Here is a 17,822-nt window from a genome sequence, read left to right as displayed (position 1 = left end):
GATTTAGTATGTTACACACCGTATTGTAAAAATGATCTGTTTTGAGTACATAAAGTGTCAATTGTAGCTTTGACATAATTATTTTACAATGTGACAGGCATACATTATAGTTTGTACCTTTGTACACCTTCAAAACTTGTCAGTGTATTATTAGCAGTTTCATAGTAAACATCTATCTTTAAACAAATTCAGTTATGAAAGGCAAAAGACAACTTCATGTATTTAGTACTTAGAAATCATACGGGGGGCTGGAGAGATAGTTAAGATACTTGCTTTTCATTTACTAAACCTGGTTTTATCCCTGGACCACAGCCAGGAATGATCCTAAGCCCTACTAGGTATGGGCCAAATCTCCAACTCTCAAAAAAACCTCATTGATAAGAGAGTGGAGTCAGCAAGGAAGTACAGCAGGTAGGGCATTTGCCTTGCATGATTAATCTGGATTTGATCCCTGGCAATACATAAGGTTTTCCCAAGATCTGCCAGGTGTATCCTTTAGTGCAGAGCCAGGTGTAAGCCCTTTGTGTGACACCCCTCCTAACAATCCCTCCTAAAACAACAACAAAAAACAGACCTGAGGATAGATCCATGGTGTAGTGTACATATTTTGCATATGGTAGGCCTGAATTTGATTTCTGGTACCATATGGTCCGCTGAACAGCACTAGGAATGACTCCTGAGCAATCTGCTGGGAGCCCCTGAGCACCACTGGGTATGGTCCAAAGTCTTTAATTCAGTGTTGAGTTACCCCAGTACAAATTCTTGATTTATGCCCTCTCCCCAATTTTTAAATTTTTAAGTGGAGAGGGAATTGGGGCCATATCCAAGCAGGACTTAGGATTTACTCCTGTTAGCTCAGGCATCACTCGTAGCAATGTATTCTTTATATCTTGAGCCAGATATCCAGGCTACCTTGCAATTATCTTTGTGTGGTTGGGATAAGGGCTTTTCTTGGATTAGTTCTTAGGGTTTGCTCCCAACAACCAGTAACTGGAGGATCACACTGTGTGCTAGGGATTAAACCAGGTATTCTGCATGCAAAGTAAACAGCCTATTGAGCTATCTCTGACATGCATATGGTACTCTGTGCCTATCAGGGATTTCTGAGTGCAGGCCAGGAGTAACCTGAGCGCCACCAGGTGTGACCCAAAAACAAAAAATGTTCACAAGTGTAATGATTTTTTGGTTGATGTAGTATAGTAGTTGGTTTGCTCAATATGTGGTTATTTCATACTGTTGTCTTCTATTAAAAATATATAAGGTACTATCATAATGAATGACCATTACATACACATTAGTGCTACATTTTGGTATTAGGCTCTTTTTTTCTTTTTCGTATTGACCTTTCATATTAGCAAGTATCTATTCTCAACATTCTTTACCAAGTAGATGGCAATTTGTAATCATCTGTGAAATATAATTCATAACATTTGAAATTAGCAATTAAGAATCTGAATTTTACTTGGGTCATATTATAATCATGCAGTGCATAACACAATCTATGTAATCTAATATGTAACCTAAAAGGAGGACCTACTCTACTGAGTTTTCCTGACTGATCCCTGATCCCTAAATACATCTTTTTTTTTTTAATTTTATTTAAACACCTTGATTACATACATGATTGTGTTTGGGTTTCAGTCATGTAAAGAATGCCACCCATCACCAGTGCAACATTCCCACCACCAATGTCCCAAGTCTCCCTCCTCCCCACCTAACCCCTGCCTGTACTTTAAACAGGCTCTCCATTTCCCTCATACATTCTCATTATTAGGAAAGTACAGAATGTAGTTATTTCTCTAGTTAAACTCATCACTCTTTGTGGTGAGCTTCCTGTGGTGAGCTGGAACTTCCAGCTCTTTTCTCTTTTGTGTCTAAAAGTTACTATTGCAAGAATGTCTTTCATTTTTCTTAAAACCCATAGATGAGTGAGACCATTCTGTGTTTCTCTCTCTCTCTCTGGCTTATTTCACTCAGCATAATAGATTCCGTGTACATCCATGTATAGGAAAATTTCATGACTTCATCTCTCCTGACAGCTGCATAATATTCCATTGTGTATATGTACCACAGTTTCTTTAGCCATTCATCTGTTGAAGGGCATCTAAATACATCTCTACAGAAGTCTTAGAAAGCTTTTGTTTAGTTTTGGGGGCCACACTAAGAGGTACTCTAAAAGCAGTGGGAAACTGATGCAAGATCTCTTGGAGATTGTTGTAATTGTTACTCAGGATCTGGAAAAAGAAACCAGGGCTCTGAAGTAAAAATTATGCTGTAGAGCCACAGTGATGGCACAGAGGGCAAGGCCCTTGTCTTGTACACAGCCACCCAAGTATGGTCTTGCCAAGGATGATTCCTTAGTGCAGATCCAGAAGTGACCTGTGAACATCACAGGTGTGGCCCTAAAAAAAAAAAAAAAAAAAAAAAAAAAAAAAAAAAAAAGTGCTTTAGCTATCCTTTTGGGCTGTCTTCCCCAAACTCAAGTCTTTGAAATTTGAGGACCAGCTCCAAAACTATTTTGATGATATAAAAGCAAAAGAGATTTTCAGTTTTGTATTTCTGTTTTAAATTAAATCAACTATATCTCCTACATATTAAGTGCTGAGTCGAGGCTGAAGTAGCTTAAAGGAATAACGTGCATGTGTAGCGTGCTGGAGGAACAGGTTCAAAATACAGTATTACCAGTCTGCCTGAGCAGCACTAAGTATAGGCCCAGCACCACACTGGGAATTCTGGGAATTGCCCCTGAACACCCCATATATTTCCTCCAAACCGAAAACAAACTCCTTGGCAGAGGACATGGTCAGGATTAGAGCATGTGCCTTAATGTGTGAGTTTCTATGTTCAATTTAAAGTAAAATTTAAATTTTCTTTAAAGTAAAAAAAAAAAAAATTAAGTTCCTTTCCACTCTAAATCTATTAGTAGAACATCTAGTTGCTCCTTTTTGTGACAAGGACCACTCAGTGCCAGCAATTGAATCTATCTCCTGAATGCACTCAGTCACTTGAGCTATCTTTAGCTCAGACCTTTTAAGAGGAAATTATAGGATGTGGCTCAGTGGTTAAGTTACCTGCCTAGGATGCAGGAAATCTAGCTTCAATTGCCAATAAATAACACAAATAACCCATATAGCGTACATTAGGATGTGTGCTCTTAATTTACAAAAGCATCTGTGGATTTGTCTTTGTTTTGGTAAAGCTTTTTTTTAGGGGGGGGCACACCAGTGACATTCAGGATTTACTCCTGGCTATGTGCTCAGAAATCGCTCCTGGTTTGGGGGACCATATGGGACGCTGGGGGATCTATCCATCCTAGGCTAACACGCGCAAGGCAGACACCTTTCCACATGCACCACGGCTCAGGCCGCGGATTTGTCTTTATTATTATTCCCTTGTTGTGATAATTGTGACCACACACCTGGCTGTAGAGCCAGGGATCCCACATGGAATCTAGCTCATCCTCAGGCTTGCAAAGCAGGTGATGTCAGCCACTGACCCATGTTGGGCCCACTATCACTAAGTCTTGGATATGACTTACAGAATTTAGATTTAAGAAATGTGTTTCTGGATGGGATAATAGCTGCAACTTCACAGCTATCCTAATATTTGCCTGGGGCTGCTTTTTATTGTTATTTTGATCCATTCAAATGGAGGAGAACCAAGAAATCCATCCAGGAGTCCCTAGCATGTAAAAAACCTACATTAGCCCTTTGATCTACCTCCTTTATCCATTTTATTTTTTTAACTTTGATTGATTAACTGGTTGACTGATTTCTGGGCCACACCCAGCGGTGCTCAGGAGCTACTCCTGGCTCTGCCCCTGGCAGGCTGGGGGTCCATATGGGTCCAGGGAATCCACTAGGTCCCTCCCAGGTCAGCCGCATGCAAGGCAACCACCTTACGTGCTATCTCTCTGGCCCTCCTTTACCCATTTTAAATAAACATTAGCCACTGCTCAACAGTTTAATCTCTGAGTTTAGTGGCTACTCTTCTTTGAGGGAACTCCATGTTATTCCAGTTTGCTGTTCCCAGGGAAAACAATTTCATGTGAACTCAGCATATTTCTTTGAACTAGAAGATACTTCAAATTACTGTTTAGGTCATAAAATCTGGTTGTTTAATTACCTCAGGTAAAGATTAGAAGTGGTGGGGGCAGGACAGATTTTACAGCGCTTAAAAAAAAAAGATTCCTTTGGTTCGGGGCCCATACCCAGTGGTAATCAGGATAACCAGGGTGAGCCTGGTTACCTTCTCAGAACTTATTCAATCTTACTCCAGGTTTTGCTAGGAACCATATGGGTATCTGTGTACTTGTGTGATGGGTGTGTGGGTGTGTAGGAGGTTGAACCAGGGTTAGCTGCATGCTAGGGATCATATGGATATAATGGGTGGATGGGGTTGGATATGTGTATGTGGGTGTGTTGGGTTGGATGCAAGGCAAACAGCTTGCTCTCTACTCTCTGGCCTTAATGCTAAGAAAATTATCCCCAAAACAACAGAAGTGCCTGAGAACAGATGAGTGGATAAAGATACTGGTGCATTTACACAATGGAATACTATGCATCTGCTAGGGGAAATGTAGTCATGAAATTTGCTTATACATGAATAGATATGGGGAGTATTATTTGAGCGAAATGAGTCAGAGGGAGAAAGAATGATTTCACTCATTTGTGACATATAAGAAAAGAAAAGGTAGTATTTAAGACAATAGAAATAAGGGCCAGGAAGACTTGCCCATAAGACTTGCCCAAAGCTTCCCACAAATAGCTAGAAGGCAGAGAAAGGACTACTATGACAATGGTCGTTGGAAATTATCACTGGACAAAAACTGAATGCTGAAAGGATATAGAATGATATGCATGATACCCCCTCAATAACAATGATGCAAGCCAGCGTCCAAAAGTGGGGGAATGAGCGAGCTTTGGGGAGGCAAGAGGGGAGCCCGAGAGAGAAATTAGGAACAGTGATGGTAGGAAAGGTGAAAGATGAATTGGTGAAAGGTGTTGTACACTGCCTGACTCAAACTCAATCATGAATAACTGTGAATTAAAAAAAAAAAAACCAACTAACTGTATTATGAACAACCTTGTATGCACATTGTTTAAATAATTAATTAAATCGGGGCCGCAGCGGTGCTGCAAGCGATAGGGCGTCTGCGCCCTAACCTAGGACGGATCCCTGTTCGATCTCTGGCATCCCCTATGGTCCTCCAAGCCAAGAGCGATGTCTGAGCACATAGCCAGTGGTAACCCCTGAGCGTCACCGGGTGTGGCTGGCCCAAAAAAAAAAAAAACCTGCAAAAGGACAAGCAAAACGGACTTCAGCTTGCAAGAGCTCCTTCGAGAAAGCCCCCGCTGCGAGCTTCAATACCAACCCACGAGCCTCAAGGAGGAATTCAATTCACTCCCGGGAGTGCTAAAAGTTGAGAGCATGCGCAGTAGACCCGCCTCCGTGCCGCGTGGGAGAAGGCGGGCCTAGCACACGTCGTGCATCATCACGATGCGACTCAAGAGCCCACTGGCCCGGCGGCAGAGTTCAACGAGGGCGCCCAGGGGTCGCCGCGCATGCGCGGGATGACCTGCGCCGCGCTGCGGGCGCCGTGGGTCGGAGGGACTCGCGCGTCTTCAGTCAATGCAGGTGCAGGCATGTGGAGGCGGTTGAGCTCCAGGTTCTTGCGGCTGTTCCCTTTGCCGGAGCAGCTCGAAGCCCGAGGTCCTCTGCGTGCTCCATGGCTGGCGCCGGGCTCGAAGCCCTCCGCTCTGCCGGCGCGGGCGATCGCTTCTCTCTCGGCCGCTGGCGCGGGCGGCGCGGGCGGCTGGTATGAGGCCCTGGCGGCGTCGGCGCCGGTGGCGGGCGCGGAGGCCGTGCTGCTCGGAGCGCACAGCGCCACGGGGCTGCCGTGGTGGGGCAGCATCCTCTTCACCACCGCGGCCCTGCGCGGCGCCGTCACCTTGCCCCTGGCCGCCTACCAGCACTACATCCTGGCCAAGGTGAGGACGGAGCCCCGGGCTCCAGCCCCGCAGGGACCGACCCTTGCAAGGGGTTCGCAGAGCCTTGAATCTATTCGGCCGAGGAATCAGGTGTTGTTGACAGGCGCCAGACGTGCACATGGGCCTCCCTGGAACAAACACATCACACACGTTCGTGCTCAAAAGACAGGCAGGTGGTGGGCACGTTTGTTGTTGGACTAGGAGCGAAGTAAATAGAAAAATAATAGTGTAGAGAAACTAGAGAAAAAGTGAAGCCGTTGGCAAGTGTTTCTCCCATTTCCCTCCTGTTTTTGCTGCTTCACTTTCACTTTTATATTGTATTATGATATATAGTTATATATCATCATCTGTATAATGATATAGATATAGATTTGGTTTTTGGGCCACACCCGGCGTTGCTCAGGGGTTACTCCTGGCTGTCTGCTCAGAAATAGCTCCTGGCAGGCACGGGGGACCATATGGGACACGGGGATTCGAACCAACCACCTTTGGTCCTGGATCGGCTGCTTGCAAGGCAAACGCCGCTGTGCTAGCTCTCCGGGCCCATATATTATTTTTTTTATTTTATTTTTTATTGCTTGGAGTTGGGATGGGGAAGAGAGGGATTCAGGAGAGTGATAATATCCAGCTATCAGATAATTTTTTTGTGAAATGTGCTATCAGCTGCTTTGCAAGTTGAAATCAGACCTAAAGGGGACACTCACAGGAATTAGTATCAGACTCAGTTCACTACAGGAAGATCATTAACTTAGGGAAGAAATAACTTCGGTATTGTTCTCATCCTGGATGTCCCAAAGGATGCTAAAAGCTAAACAGGTATCTCTGTTACTCAGTGTTGAAACACCAACCCCCCTCAGAGTGCAGTTCTCTTTTAATCTCAATAGTCCTTTGAAATGGGTATTGCTAGTCCTTTTAATTTGAGCAAACAAGATCTCTTTGTGGGGTCTGCTTAGGGCTTGGTCCTGGCTAGGCTTAGCGGTGTTGAAACTAGCTGTGTGCAAGGCAAGTAAGTACCTTACAAGCAGGACTTCTGGATTTTAACGGTTAAGTAAAATTTAGAATTCAAAACTAAGCAAAAGCTGAAATTTGAATTTGGTTCTCACTTAGCATGTCTTTAAGGAATATTTTTTGTACTTTAGTTTTGGGTTTTGTGCCACACCAGTCATCCTAGGAATGTGGAAAGTCTATGGAAACCTCCAATATCATTCTAAAGCATACTCCTGATTATTTCTCAAGCATAAACTAACATCTTTTTTTTTTTGTTTTTTGTTTTTTGTTTTTGTTTTTGTTTTTGGGCCACACCCAGCGTTGCTCAGGGGTTACTCCTGGCTGTCTGCTCAGAAATAGCTCCTGGCAGGCACCAGGGACCATGTGGGACACCGGGACCATGTGGGACACCGGGATTCGAACCAACCACCTTTGGTCCTGAATCGGCTGCTTGCAAGGCAAACGCCACTGTGCTATCTCTCCAGGCCCATAAACTAACATCTTATGCTAGGATATTGGTCTTTTTCTTTCTTCCTTCTTTATTTCTTTCTTTCTCTTTTTATTTATAAAACTTTTTGGCTTGATTCATAAGCCACATTTTTTTAATATAAACTTTTGGTAAAGGAAAAAAATGATAGGTTTTTATATGCTTGCATCAAATTTTGCTTTTTCTTTAGCTAGGTGGAAAATTTACAGCCAGAAATAAAAAGCATTGCTAAGAACCTTAACCTAGAAGTTGCTGTTCGTGCAAATCAGTTGGGCTGGTCCAAAAATGTTGCAAGGTAAGCTATTTTTATTAATCTGAGTAAACATATATACATATATAAATATATAATTATATACTATGTATGTGGTGTTATTTGCTTTAGATTTGAGTTAGTCTGAGGCATTAACAGCAAAATAATTCTTGCACTTTAAGTACTTTAAATGAATTTTTATGACATGATAGTGTTTTATGCTGGATTTTAAAAAGTAACAAAGGTAAGATTTAATTTCTCCTTCATAAAGTTAATATTGCCCATTAAAAATATGACCTATAATTAAATAATAATAGACAATGAAGTTCTGTTCAAAAAAACTTATGTATAAGAAGTTTAAATCAAGAAAAATCTATAAGAACTTCAAATAATAAAGATTCTATGTCACTCTACTAGAATTTTGGTCAGTTAATGTTGCATGTTAATTATATACTTTAGCATTTCAAACAGATACATGAAAGATGAGAGAGAACATGTAAATGCCTTGACAAAAGCATCTAGATAGCCAAGTTGTCTACTTTAGTGATACTCTGAAAGCCTTTACTCAGAAACTGACTTCTGCAATTTCTTGCCAGTGTTCATCTTCTAAGTAGTCTTTCAGTCAGCCTACTCAGGGGTCTCAAACTCGCGGCCTGCAGACCGTTTGCAGCCCTCCATACAACAATTTGTGGCCCTGCCCTAGAGGAATCTTTTTTTGTTTTGCTTTGTTTTAGTTGTTTGGGTCACACCCCCCAATGTTCAAGGCTTACTACTGACTTTGCACTCAAGGATCACCCGACTTTGCCTCCTGTGGCCCCCAGGTAAATGAGTTTGAGACCCCTGGCCTAAGTCTAAGTTAGCTTTCCAAATTCTTATTCACACTAGACAAGTTTTCACCTCTTCATAGGAATAAGAGAAATAATGATTTATGATGTATGATTTTAATATGAATCTGAATACCTATTTCTTCAGTACAATGTCCTTTATACTGTCCTTTAGTATTAAAAATATGATATTAAGGGCCTGGAGAGATAGCACAGCGGCGTTTGCCTTGCAAGCAGCCGATCCAGGACCAAAGGTGGTTGGTTCGAATCCCGGTGTCCCATATGGTCCCTCGTGCCTGCCAGGAGCAATTTCTGAGCAGACAGCCAGGAGTAACCCCTGAGCACTGCCGGGTGTGGCCCCAAAACAAAATATATATATATATATATATATATATGATATTAAAAAATAAAATAGGGGCTGGAGTGTTGGCGCGGAGCGGTGAGGCATCTGCCTTGTACACGCTAGCCTAGGACAGACCACGGTTCGATCCCCTGGCATCCCATATGGTCCCCCAAGCAAGGAACGATTTCTGAGCACATAGCCAGGAGTAACCCTTGAGTATCATCAGGTGTGGCCCCAAAAACCAAATAAGAAAAAATAGATTAATTTTATCAGTGAGTTACTTTGGTTTCATCTGGGCATAATATGGTCAGTCTTTACTGATACCTTGCTTGTGGAACACTGGTGGAATAAATGTCCTTTTGGATGGAAGACTTTCTAGGAACACTTTCAGAGTTTTGTGTGTTTTCAATAGTATTGAGTCTTGAAAGGTAAAAGGAAGTTTATCATTTGGATAGTCAGGAAACTAGAGTGTCCTGAGATGTAACACATAACTACCAAAGGTAGGCTGAGATGAAAATGGAAGAGGCAAAGACCAAACTATGAAGAGCTTTGAGTGGCTTTGTCAGTGATCTTTATCCTGAACACTATAATTCATTTAAATTCAGTATGACTATTTAATGGCTATCACGAGAGTTAAAGATGAATTAGCCCAATAATACTCAACATCCCAGGAGACTATAAAATGTGGAATTTAAAACAGGAGTATAATGGTTAACAAACAGTTTATGAAAATCTTTATGAAAGCTGGCATATAACTCAATGAACATTAGTGCATTGTATTCAAATCCAGAATCTTGGATTTGAACACTGGCATGGCATGCTACCCTCAACAGTGCTGAAAATTAACCCAAAGCAAAGACAGAAATATTGAAAATTGGCAACTATTTTCATAGTCCAAGAGTATAAAGAGTGTCACAGACTGAGCACAAATAATGCTTTTCATGCAGGAGCCTTGGGTTCAGTCCTGACATTGCAAGGTCTTCCAGTCTCTGCAAGCAAATGCTCTGACTGCATTTGCACTCTGTCCTAGTAATTGAATAAAAGTTCGTATTTGTCTGGTGGGGAGAACTAGAGGAGAGGAGAGGAGAAGAAAAAAGAGAAAGAAACTGTCACAGAGGCAAGAAAGGGGGGCAGGGATTTTAAAAATGGGGTATAGTTCTGTAACCCCTGAGCATCGCCGGGTGTGACCCAAAAACCAAAAAAAAGTGTGATATAGTTCTCTCCAAATAGAGATGAGGGCCAAGAGGGCCAGTCCATGGTAGGAAGCTTCTCACAAATAGGGGAGTGTAGTTAGGGCAGAGAATGGACCATTATGACAATGATAGTTGGAAATGATCACTCTGGACAAAAGTGGGTGCTGGCAGGACATAAAGTGAGACTCATGATGCCCCTTTAGTAACATTGCAGACAACAGTGTCTAAAGAAAGAAAGGAAGAAAGATACTCTGGTTTCTCTTCAGATTGCATAAATCTTTCTCCTTTTGCTAAAGATTTCTATGGAGAGGAACAATTCTGAGTCGTAACCAATTTTTTGAGGCCTTGCTTCGGTAAGGCTACTGAAAAGAAAAATAATATAAGAAAGGAAGAGAAGGAGAGAAAAGGAAGGAAAAGGTCTGTCACAGAATAGAGATGGTGGGAGAGGGCAAGAGGGAAGCTGGGGACATTGGTGCCAGGAGATGTGCACTGGTGAAGTATGTTGTGCATTGTATGGCTGAAATTCAAACATAAACAACTTTGTATCTAAATCCCACTGTGATTCAGTAAAAGTATTTAAGGGTTGGAGTGATAGCATAATAGGCAGGACTATTGCCGTGCAAACAGCTGATCTGGGTTTGGTGTCATCCATATGGTCCCCCAAGCCTGCTGGGAGGGATTTCTAGTGCAGAGCCAGGAGTAGCCCCTGAATGTCATAGTGTTGGCCAAAATACCAAAATATATATATATATATAGTGTGTGTGTGTGTGTGTGTGTGTGTGTGTGTGTGTGTGTGTGTGTGTGTGTGTGTGTGGTTTTGGGCCACACCTGGCGGTGCTCAGGGGTTACTCCTGGCTGTCTGCTCAGAAATAGCTCCTGGCAGGCACGGGGGACCACATGGGACACCAGGATTCGAACCAACCACCTTTGGTCCTGGATTAGCTGCTTGCAAGGCAAACACCGCTGTGCTATCTCTCCGGGCCCCCAAAAAAAATTTTTTTTAAGGTCCCTTTAGCTTTAGTTTACATCTGGCAGTGCTTAAGGAACTGTGTAGCAATGTAAGTTGAACTCAGGGCTCCCACATGCAGTGCATGTGCTCCAACTCTTTGAATTGTTTCCTTGACCCTTATCTTTTTTTATATATGATTTTTATTTTGATCATATTGGCTTACATATCTTTCACAGTAGTATTTTAGGTACATATTACCATTGAAAGAAGGGAGTTCCCATCACCAAATTTGTCCTCTATCCACCCCCCGTTCCCATCTTGCTTCCCATATCCCCCCTTTCACACACACACACACACACACCCCGGGCTGCTAGAATATCTTTAATAATTTTTTTTTCTTGTTTGGTCTCAAGTACTGTTTTTTTTTTTTGTTTTGTTTTGTTTTGTTTTTAGACTACACCCAGTGATGTTCAGGGGTTACTTCTGGCTATGCGCTCAGCTCAGAAATCACTTCTGGCTCTGGGGATCATATGGGACACCAGGAGTCTAACTCAGGGCTGTCCTGAGTGGCTGCATGCAAGGCGAATGTCCTACTGCTGTGCTATCGCTCATACTCTTTGGCCTCTGCTCATACCCTTTCTAATGATGCTTAGCCTACTGATATTTATGGTTTTATCATAGAAAACAAGAATGTAGTGCAGTGGCAAAGACAACCAGGGACATTTTAGTCGTGCTCAGGGTCCACTAGAGCCACACCTACTGACACTCTAGCCATGTAGAACAAACCAGTGGTTCAAGAGTGCTAAGCATCTGCCCTTGGTCCATGTCTTTTAGCTTTAGTATATAATTATGATTATACCACATTGTAATGAAATATCCCATCTTAAAATCTAATTGAAAAGTCTACTTGCAGGGCCAGCGAGGTGGTGCTAGAGGTAAGGTGTCTGCTTTGCAAGCGCTAGCCAAAGAAAGACTGCGGTTCGATCTCCCAGCATCCCATATGGTCCCTCCAAGCCAGGGGCAATTTCTGAGCGCTTAGCCAGGAGTATCCCCTGAGCATCAAATGGGTGTGACCGAAAACCCCCCAAAAAAAAAAAAGGAAAGTCTACTTGCAGACCACCACCACCTGTCCAGGACAGACATTTAAAAACCCAAAGTGGTATGTGTACCAATGGTTTTCAACTTCTTTACACCAGCACTCTGGCACTTGTACACTGGACCAGTAGTGGGAGAATAGTGGACTTGATACTTGTCAGATTTATGGAACCAGTATCCGTTTGTAAATGTTTTTGAAGATTTTCAGTAAAAGTCTTTTTTCAACATTTTGTTTTTAGTTAGCCTTTTAATGTAACATATAAGTCCTATAAGTCCTACCCAATAACCACAGCCTGAGTATATTTGTGCTATGTATATGACATATTATTGGTAGTCATCAAGTATTTTTTCTCTTTCTCTCCTCTTTCATATTAGACTTACTTTCCAAAGAAATTTGCGGAGGCTTGTTTCAGATCTGTATGTTCGTGATAACTGCCACCCTTTCAAAGCCACTCTATTGGTCTGGATTCAGCTTCCAATGTGGATCTTCATATCTGTTGCTCTCCGGAATTTTAGCACAGGAGCAGCACATTCAGAAGGTACTTATTTCGGAAGTCTTTTTCTCTCTCCATAAGTTCTGAAATGTTATCTTTGGATTCTTTTTTTTTTTTTTTTTTTTCGGGCCACACTCGTTTGATGCTCAAGGGTTGCTCCTGGCTAAGCACTCAGAAATTGCCCCTGGCTTGGGGGTACCATATGGGATGCTGGGGGATCGAACTGCGGTCGCGATCATTCCTTGTCTAGCGCTTGCAAGGCAGACACCTTACCTCTAGCGCCACCTCACAGGCCCCCTATCTTTGGATTCTTAAAAAAACAAATACTGCTTTATATAACTAGAATATCTTATCACCTCTTTACAAGAATACAGATAATTACTAAGTATAAACTATTGAGAAAATAAATGGAGCCGGAGAGATAGGATGGAGGTGAGGCATTTGCCTTGCATGCAGAGGGCCGGTGGTTCGGATCCCAGCATCCCGTATGGTCCCCCGAGCCTGCCAGGAGAGATTTCTGAGCATAGAGCCAGGAGTAACCCCTGAGCACTGACGCAAAAAACAAAAAAAGAAAAAGAAAAGAAATGGATCTCCAGAAGATAGTAGTAATACATATTCTTTAAAATCATGGTAAAAATTATTGTTTATAGGGTCTGGGGAGGGACCTCAAAGTTCTAAGTGCACGCTTTATATGGAGAAGGCCTAGGTTCCATTCTCAACACTGCATGGTCCCACAGCACCATTAGGTAAGGCCCCAGAACTAACCAAAATAAATGATTTAATTTTAAAATTTCAGAACTTGGTTTCCTAACTAAAATTTTTTTCTGTCTAAAACAATGTTTTATTGGTTTATATATATGTAGCTATTAGTTAAATAATTTTAATGGAAGCATTTGTTATTTAAAAGTTTCTAAGGACTGAAAATGTGATTCAGCAGTAAAGCATGTGCTTTATATGCATGAGTCCTAAGTTTGAACCTGACCACCACAGAATAAACAGATAAATGTATTTTTTAAAACTTTGATTGATTGATTGATTGATTGATTGATTTTTGGGCCACATCCAGCGGTGCTCAGGGGTCTCTCCTGGCTCTGCACTCAGAAATTGCCCCTGGCAGACTGGGGGACCATACAGGATAATGAGAATCGAAATGGGTAGCTCCAAGGTCGGCCGCGTGCAAGGCAAATGCCCCACTGCTGTGCCATCTCTCCGACCCCAGATAAATGTATTTTTTTTAACTAGAAAGTAATCTGAATAGATATTGAAGAAAGCAGCCTATGGAAAAATGATTATTTAGATTTAAGTCTAAAAGGACTATTGCTATATACCCATCATTAGGCTCTCTATTTGCCATATAAAACTTATCTAATTATGGAAGGGAATAATTTATGTTGTGGATTGAAAACAATTTGAATGAAGCCAGAGCAACTACTGTAAAGGATACCATTTGGGGATTTGTAGGTTCTTTTATCGTATATATGTATTGCTACTTTAGAAAACTGTTTTTGCAGGTGCATCTGTTCAGGAGCAGTTTGCTACTGGTGGAGTCTTGTGGTTTCCTGACCTCACTGCATTGGATTCTACTTGGATTCTGCCGATCTCTGTTGGTGTCATCAATTTATTAATAATAGAGGTCAGTGTTTGTTTGCCATTTAAGAAACCTGAATTTTTGTTGTCTCTATTCCTGCATCAAATAGAGTTGTGATGGTGATAGTTGAGATGTTATTGTGATACTTGATAGTGAAAATTGATTGATTGTGAAAGCCCTGAGCCAGAATTAAGGATTTCTGGCTTCTGGTTTCAGATAAAATGTTAACAAATGGTCTGTTACAGGCTAGTTCTTAGACTTAAATGCTAATAATTAAGACTGGTCAATTAGAATACTGCCAGAGTCTCCATGAACTTTAAAACTATGATGCTGGGCCAAAGATAGCGTAACTAGCTGATGGAATAATTGAAGTGCTAGAAACTTAAATTTTATCTCTGGTACCACATGCTTACCCAAGCACCACTGGAAATGATTAGGTGTGTCCCAAGCCAAAATAATGGCAAAAAATAAAAATAAAATTGATTCAGTGGCCAGGGTTATTATAAACTCAGCATACTTGCATATGTGAGACCTTGGTTTATTTTTCTCTTGGACTGCAAAAAAAAATTTGGTGGAAGTAACAGTTATTAGTGTGCATACCTAGCTTGCTCCCACCAGCGACGGGGGCTATTGCTTGTGATCACTTTCAGTAGTTGTCAGGGGACTGTATGTTCTAAAATACCAGGGATCAACTTCAAGGTTTCAGTATGCAAAGCCATTTGAACTGTCTTTCTGATGCCGTAAAAGCTTATACTTGATGGAGTGGCAAGGGGTTGGGGCTATACCAATAGTATTCCAAATTTCTTGGCTCTTTGCTAGGAGTGACTTCCTTGGTAGTGCTCAGTTAAGTAGCTAAGCATGCAGTTTACTTCCTGTACCATTGCTCTGACTTAAAAGGTAACTCTTAATATTATTTTCTTCTAGACACTATTGCAAAGAATTTACTTGAATTAACGCATTTAAGTCTGATGGAGACAATTGTGTGTCACACATGCTGGGGGGATCCTTGGGCTGCTTCTGATCAAGAGTACCATGAATTTAACTCAAGGGTTTGAAGTACAAGGCATGTGCTCTTAATACTTGAGCTACCTCACTTAATTTTTAGCAATAAACCTGTGGTGTGGGTATTAATATCTTTCCTTTATGCAGTAGAACATTTGCCTTGCACATATGGGCCCCAGATTCATTCCATAACACCACCAAAAAGAGAGAAAATGCACTGGCTTGTAAAAATTAAGTCTTATTTTATTTAATATGAGTCTCTTCTTCTTACTCTTTGTTTCAATATTTAATGTTTCTGCTTTTGTGAAAATAGATGAGGGAAGTGAGAAATCAGTCATTTTAGAGCTCTAATCAATGTTCATTTATATTTTTTCTTTAGATCTTTGCTATGCAGAAAATTACAATATCCCGTTTTCAGTTGTATATCACAAACTTTCTTCGTGCAATATCAGTGTTAATGATTCCAATTGCTGCGACAGTACCTTCAGTGAGTAAACATCAGCATTATGTGTAGCATGTGCTAATCTCTGTTCTTAGCTTTGCCTGGTCCAGCTTCTCCTATTAAACTTCCTCTAATTATTCAATCCCTTTCTAGTTTCTAAATTTCTTTAGTGATTTGGAATTTTGGGGATTTATTAATTTTCCTTTAAGAAATTTCTTCTTAAATTTCTTTTTTTTTTGTTGTTGTTTGGTGCTTTTTGTTGTTGTTGTTGTTTTTTGTTTTTTTGGGCCACATCCATTTGATGCTCAGGGGTTACTCCTGGCTAAGCGCTCAGAAATTGCCCCTGGCTTAGGGGACCATATGGGACGCCGGGGGGGATGGAACCACGGTCCTTCCTTGGCTAGTGCTTGCAAGGCAGACATCTTACCTCTAGCACCACCTCACCAGCCTCACTTCTTAAATTTCTTACCTCCTAAATTAAACTCGTTTTTTTCTTCTAAAAAAAAATCTCACATAGTATAGTATACATAATGTTTCTGGCCCCCTCAGCCTGCCAGCACTGATTTCTGAGTGCAAAGCCAGGCACCATGCGGTGTGACCCAAAAAACAATACAAACAAACAAAAAATAAATATTGATAGCCAAAAGGCACTACATCAAAAAATGTTCCACATCACTAATCATCAGGGAGATGCAAATCGAAACAACTGTGGGGTGCTGTCTCACACCACAGAGGTTGACACACATCCCAAAGAATGAGAACAAGCAGTGCTGGCGGTGCTGTGGAGAGAAAGGAATTCTTATCCACTGCTGGTGTGAATGCCGTCCAATTTTTATGGAAAGCAATATGGCGTTTCCTCTAAAAACTGGAAACTGAGCTCCATATGATCCAGCTATTCCACTCCTGGGGAATATACCCTAGGAACAAAAAATGCAATACAAAAATCCCTTCCTCACACCAAATTCATTGCAGAGTTATTTACAATAGTCAGACTCTAGAAACAACCAAGATGTCCTTCAACAGATGAATGTCTAAAGCAACTGTGGTACATATATACAGCCAGCAGGAGAGATGAAGTCATGAAATTTTCCTATACATGGATGTACATGGAATCTATTATGCTGAGTGAAATAAGTCAGAGGGAGAGAGATAGACGCAGAATAGTCTCACTCATCTATGGGTTTTAAGAAAAAAGACATTTTTGCAATAATTTTCAGAGACAAAAGAGAGGAAGGCTGGAAGTTCCAGCTCATGAATCTCACCACAAAGAGTGATGATTGCAGTTAGAGAAATAACTACATTGAGAACTATCATAACAATGTGAATGAATGAGGGAAGAAGAAAGCCTGTCTTGAGTGCAGGTGGGGGTGGAGTGGGGAGGAAGGAGAATTGGGACATTGGTTATGGGAATGTTGCACTGGTGAAGGGGGGTGTTCTTTACATGACCGAAACCCAACCATAATTATGCTTGTAATCAAGGTGTTTAAATAAAGATATTAATTTAAAAAATAACTTCTGCCAGCTTTGAACAGGTCTTGTACACTTTTATTTAAAATTGTGTTAAGTTATATGTATTGTTTGACTGTGTTTAGACATTAGTGTCCTTTGAAATTGGAGAGGTTTTAACATTCATGTCCTTTCTTCTCTTTATAGTCGATTGTTCTCTACTGGTTATGTTCCAGCATCATGGGCCTTTCACAGAACTTGCTGCTGCGTTCTCCTAGGTTTCGACAACTTTGCCGAATACCATTGACCCAGTCCGATTCATTTACTCCTTATAAGGACCTCTTTACTGCCTTTTATGCCAAATTCATTTCAAGAAAATGACTTACTTTCTATTAATTAAAAAAAAATCACAAGGGCCCGGAGAGATAACGCAGCAGCGTTTGCCTCGCAAGCAGCCGATCCAGGACCAAAAGTGGTTGGTTCGAATCCCGGTGTCCCATATGGTCTCCCACGCCTGCCAGGAGCTATTTCTGAGCAGACAGCCAGGAGTAACCCCTGAGCACCGCTGGGTATGGCCCAAAAACCAAAAAAAAGAAAGAAAAGAAAGAAAACAAAACAAAACAAAACACAAGTATCACTATCACCTCCATGTATTTTGAAGATTTTGAATTTCAAATAAAAATTAATTGCCTTTATTTAAAATCTTGATCTCTGAGACCATGAAGTACTGTT

General features: G+C 41.3%; 1 protein-coding gene and 1 non-coding gene across 2 annotated transcripts; both read left to right on the top strand.

Annotated features, from left to right (window-relative positions):
• Positions 1-5,645: 5,645 nt before the first annotated feature.
• Positions 5,646-17,504, top strand: LOC126032269 (cytochrome c oxidase assembly protein COX18, mitochondrial). The gene is made up of 6 exons (XM_049789930.1): positions 5,646-5,990; positions 7,659-7,759; positions 12,494-12,657; positions 14,124-14,245; positions 15,582-15,689; positions 17,298-17,504. The coding sequence occupies exons 1-6, from the start codon at positions 5,646-5,648 to the stop codon at positions 17,469-17,471; spliced, it is 1,014 nt and encodes a 337-aa protein (XP_049645887.1). The 3' UTR covers positions 17,472-17,504.
• LOC126032874 (U5 spliceosomal RNA) lies at positions 10,321-10,435 on the top strand. Its single transcript, XR_007504034.1, has one exon. It is a non-coding gene; the product is annotated as a U5 spliceosomal RNA (small nuclear RNA).
• Positions 17,505-17,822: the final 318 nt, after the last annotated feature.

Source organism: Suncus etruscus, chromosome 16 (assembly GCF_024139225.1).
Source record: "Suncus etruscus isolate mSunEtr1 chromosome 16, mSunEtr1.pri.cur, whole genome shotgun sequence".
Lineage (NCBI taxonomy): Eukaryota > Metazoa > Chordata > Mammalia > Eulipotyphla > Soricidae > Suncus > Suncus etruscus.
This window is presented reverse-complemented; position numbering and strand designations above follow the sequence as displayed.